Consider the following 5,000-nt stretch of genomic DNA (forward strand, 5'->3'; position numbering starts at 1 on the left):
TTATTTGTTGTTGTTGTGTCGCACAGTGTAAATCTTCACCACTGGAGGGCGGACTGTAACCCACAATCTTAGGCTTCAAGCACCTTTCTAAGAATCCTTGCGGCTCCTAGCAGTGCAGCTTTCTACAATAGCCTTGCCCATAGCTTTACACCAATTCGTTCAATCCAGGTTTCCGAATAAGAGGTAACCGTACCTAACGCTCCTTCACTCACCCTCGTTCTCACCTTCGACAGTCTCTGGAGTTCGACCTTTACATCCTAATAACCTTGAAACTGCTCTTTCTCCTTCCCAATTACCCTTCTATCACCCGGGACAGCTTATGTCGATCGTCAGGTAATTCATTGAGGTTCTGTCCACTACAAGAATGTCTCAATTTCGCGATCTGTTTGTATTATGAAATCCCACAAGATCTTGACTATGTTCATTGTTGGTGGCTGTTTTGGGTGTGCGTTAGAACCGTTTAGAGACATAAGGGAGTTCATCATTTTTGCATAACTCCTTGTGCACAATTCTTGCCATGCCGCTTCTTGTATTCTGTCTAAGCTAACTTACTGCACTCAGTATTCTGGTAATTTACTGTTCCATCTCTTTCTCCACAAATTCTACATAAGGGTGATATGTTGTGCTTCTCTACGCGATATTTCACCGCGCTTGTCCGAAGAGCCTGGTCCTCCGCCGCTGTGGTCATTCCCTCGGGTTCCTTCTTCGAGTCAGTTTCAACCATATCCACGACTTATCCCTCTACATCGCTAATTATCCACTCATCGGCATCCCATTATCATTGTCATTACTAATACTATCATTAAAACTGTTGCAATAGTCAGCCTCATCACCATCGTTCTCATCATCCTCATAACCATCCTCAATCACCCAGCATTCACCCCTCTACCCATCCAGCCTCACACCCAACCGCCCACGCCCACCCACGCCCGCCCGCCCTCTCCCGCCCACGCCTCACCAGCCACTCGGGTCCCAGAATGTGGATCGCGCCCATCATGTGGTTGATCGCCGCCGCCTCCTCCGTGGGCGCCGTGTTGAGCGAGGTTCCCGTGTCCACCACCGCCACGCACCCGCCCGCGCAGCCTGCCGCGTCGCCGCCGTACTTCACGCTGTGGGTGAGGTTTGGGTCGAGTTTAGGTCAAATTGAGGTCTAGATTGGGTCGAGTTTAGGTCAAATTGACGATGAGTTTAGGTCAAATTCAGGTCGAGTTTGGGTCGAGTTTAGGTCAACTTGAGGTCGAGTTTGGGTCGATTTGAGGTCGACTTCAGGTCTAGGTTGGGTAAAAGGGCTGGATATTTAGTCTGGCTTGAGTTTTTAACTGGGTTATTTTTCGTTCTAACTGGATTTTTGGACTGAGTTAAGGAGACGATGTTCATCTAGGGTTTTTTTTTTTTTTTTTTTGTCTTTTTTAATTTATTTTGTGGGATTTGGATTTTGGATTTAGACTGGCTTGGAATTTTTTTTTTTTTTTTTTACCTTGCTGTCTTTTCGTTTGGGGTTTTAGTTTTGGCTTTCATTTTTTTTCGTTAATTTTGGGGTTTTGAAATGTATTCGGACTGATGTAATGTCTGTAATTAATTATTTGAGTGTGTGTGTCTGTGTGTGTGTGTGTGTGTGTGTGTGTGTGTGTATATATGCGTGTGTGTGTGTGTGTGTGCGTGTGTGTACATATACATATAGATAGATAGATAGATGGATAGATAGATATGAGATAACAAAACACAGACTAATATAAAAATAGATAAACAGATAAAGGAAGATTCATAAAGAAAAAAACAGACAATAAAAACACAGACATTTTTTTTCCTCGTGCGTCGCAAAAATGACACAGAACACTGAGAACAAGAACAACAACTAGAACAAAACAAAAAAAAGATAACCGGAACAGGCAAGTTTTTATGCAGATTTTGAGCAGGTAATTTTTTCTATCTTTTTTTTTTTTTTTTTTTGTATAAGAAGACGAAATAAAAACAAGATTTACAGTTCAAGTATTTCTGACTTTTTTTTTTAAGTTGTTCCGTTTCCACTTAAAAAAGAACAGTGTTGTTGTTGTTCTTGTTATTAATGTATTATGTAATCGATATTTGTTGTATGGTTGATTTCGATGCATCTCTTATTTTTTGTTAATTAAAAAAATAATGATAATAAATCTAACTATATTAAGTGTGTGTGTATGTGTGTAAAACAAAATTTAAAACAAAAACAAGGAAAAAGACAATGATCCCAGACTATAATGACAAAAGAAAAAGAAAATATAGAAAGCAAAAGCATTATCAGTTTCGACCAAAACAAAATGTTTGTGAGAAAAGAAAAATAAAGGTGATATAAAATATGGAAGATAATCTGTAAAAAATATATATATACATGCTCATTATTCTCTTTACTATCCAAAATACTATCAATTAATGTCCTTCTCAGCCATCATTTAGCATACATACTGCCTTATTCATCAGCCCAAAAGCCTAGTAGAATAACAACTAACATTATAACATTTTTGCCCACCATCCAAAAGTCAATTCATCGCTTCATTCATAAACATTCACCCAAATTGCAACAATTCTACTCACTAATCAAGAAGGTCATTCATCACTTCATTCATCAAAGACGACGACTCACCCACTCATCTCGACCTCCCAGAATCCGGCCTGAGTCACGTTGACCCATGTCAGGTCACCCACGAAGTAGTTTTCGTCCCAGCCGCCCAGGGCAAGTTCGCCCCCCACTTCCTCGCTTGGGTCTCTGTGAAATTCGAGTTGGGTTGGGTTGGGTTTGAGTTGGGTTGAGTTGGGTTGAGTTGGGTTTGAGTTGGGTTGGGTTGGGTTTGAGTTGGGTTTGAGTTGGGTTGAGTTGGGTTCGAGTTGGGTTTGAGTTGGGTTTGAGTTGGGTTTGAGTTGAGTTGAGTTGGGTTGAGTTGGGTTTGAGTTGGGTTGAGTTAGGTTGGGTTGGGTTGGGTTGGGTTGAGTTGGGTTTGAGTTGGGTTGAGTTGGGTCGAGTTGGGTCGAGTTAGGTTGGGTTGGGTTTGAGTTACGTTTGGCTTGACTTGCCTTTTCTTGGCTCGGCCTGACTTAACTTGGCTATCTATCTATATTCATATCTCTTCCTGTATTCATCTCTATATATGTGAATATGCATACATACATATATATACACAAATATATACATGTATGTGTGTATATATGTATATGTATATGTATATGTATATATATATATATAGATATACATATGAATGTGTGTATATACATACACACATAAATATATATATATATATATATATATATATATATATATATATATATATATATATATATACACATATATGTGTATATGTATATATGTATATATATATATATAAATATATATATATATATATATATATATATATATATATATATATATACGGTATACAGATAAATAGGTAAATACAGTTGACTAATTGATCTAGATATCTAGCTTTGCCTGTCTATCGATCGACCTCGGGAGCAGCTTACCTGTTGAAGTAGAAGGAGAAGACGGGCGCGTCGACCTCGCCCAGGGCATAGAGCGTGGTGAAGACGGGCGGGATGCCCAGGACGGCTATCTCCGGGAACGCCATGCCCAGGATCCCGTCGAAGGAGGCCGCCACGAAGGTCAGAGACGGTTCCTTCACGGCCTCCGCGAAGCCCTGGTCTCGCGCGACTAGACCGCCCATCTGGAGGAGGAGGCAGAGGAGGACGGGGTGGGTTGAGCTTGGTGAGGTTAGGGGGGGTGGGGGGGAGATAGGATGATCTGGGTTTTGTTCTTTGATTAATGGAGGTTCTTTTAAGTAAGAGAAGAGTGAAGAGTCTGTTTTGGTGAGACTAAAAGCGTGGTTCTGGTTCGACGACTACAACCGTAAAACGAATCGATAATTTTACCACGTTTTGAGATATTGGTACAGCCATGGTAAATCAATATGGTTTATATCCTAGAAAATTAAACATAAAAAAGGCTCATAGAACGCAATAGAGAAATCTCGCTTACGTCCACGTTGTCCAAGGACACGTAGCCCTCTAGCGAACCTGTCCCGTAGTGTAGCACAAAATCGCTACCGTTCGCAACGTACGTCGAGGAAGCGCCGTGGTCATACTGGTTGTGGAATTCTGGAAGTTGGATCTGCTTACTTCAACACTTGTCAGGATTTCGTCTTGATTTTAATTGCAGGTAATGTCACATCTTTTGATTAAAGTATGTTTTAGTTTGTTTTTTCCTCTAGTGTTTAGATATGTTATATCATCGCAATGTTATGGCGGTGACATTGCGTTGTCAAGACATATAACGGCATATGAATCTCTCTGATTTTTGTCGTTTTCCTTTCGATTTTGTGAAATCCCCTACGAGGCTTTTTATCCAAATCCATAAACCAGAAAAAGAATGCGCAAAAAAAAACAAGCCCGCAACTAACTACAAACACACACAAAAAAAAACATCAAATCAAACCCAAAGTTCCATAGATTCCTTTCAAACAAACATCTCGGAACTTACGGCACGCAATATTGATGACAGAGCAGTCCTTGGAGGGCACCCACAGGTTGGATGACCCGGTATCGAAAACCACTTTGAAATACTGCAAGGGCGTGCCCACTCCTATCCAGCCGTAGTACTGTGCCTGGGGAAGAGGAGGGTGGCGTTGCGTTTGGAAGAAATACGTGAGGATTTAAATCATTTCAATATTTCCTTTGGTATGGGGAGGTTATATCAAGAGATAGATATGTAAATGCGATAGATAGATAGCTATCAAAAGTCGTTATTCTAATGATTGCAATCCCTTTTATAAAATTATAGTCGTTATGCTGCTACTATTTTCATTACTAGATATATCAGTAAGAATAATAAAACTGACAACAATTTCCTGTTTAGAGAACATTTAAAAAAAATATTAAACATCGAACCGAAAATTACAAACTCCTTTTAGTCATCAGATAAAATCCGAAAAAAAATTGACCAACTCATCATCTTCATCATTACCATCACCATCATCATC

The 5,000-nt window shown here is 40.1% G+C and overlaps 1 protein-coding gene across 1 annotated transcript in view; it reads right to left on the reverse strand.

The window, feature by feature from the left end:
• The window catches only part of LOC125036249 (cathepsin D-like), a 16,202-nt gene that overhangs the window by 4,858 nt on the left and 6,344 nt on the right, over positions 1-5,000 (reverse strand). The window contains exons 3-7 of the mRNA XM_047628724.1: positions 4,502-4,625; positions 4,001-4,119; positions 3,490-3,689; positions 2,618-2,740; positions 959-1,109 (exon numbers count right to left, since the gene is read on the reverse strand). Of these exons, the coding sequence (XP_047484680.1) occupies positions 959-1,109; positions 2,618-2,740; positions 3,490-3,689; positions 4,001-4,119; positions 4,502-4,625 (717 nt within the window). The remainder of the gene's footprint in view (positions 1-958; positions 1,110-2,617; positions 2,741-3,489; positions 3,690-4,000; positions 4,120-4,501; positions 4,626-5,000) is intronic.

The sequence above is a fragment of the Penaeus chinensis genome, chromosome 20 (genome assembly GCF_019202785.1).
Source record: "Penaeus chinensis breed Huanghai No. 1 chromosome 20, ASM1920278v2, whole genome shotgun sequence".
NCBI classification, from domain to species: domain Eukaryota; kingdom Metazoa; phylum Arthropoda; class Malacostraca; order Decapoda; family Penaeidae; genus Penaeus; species Penaeus chinensis.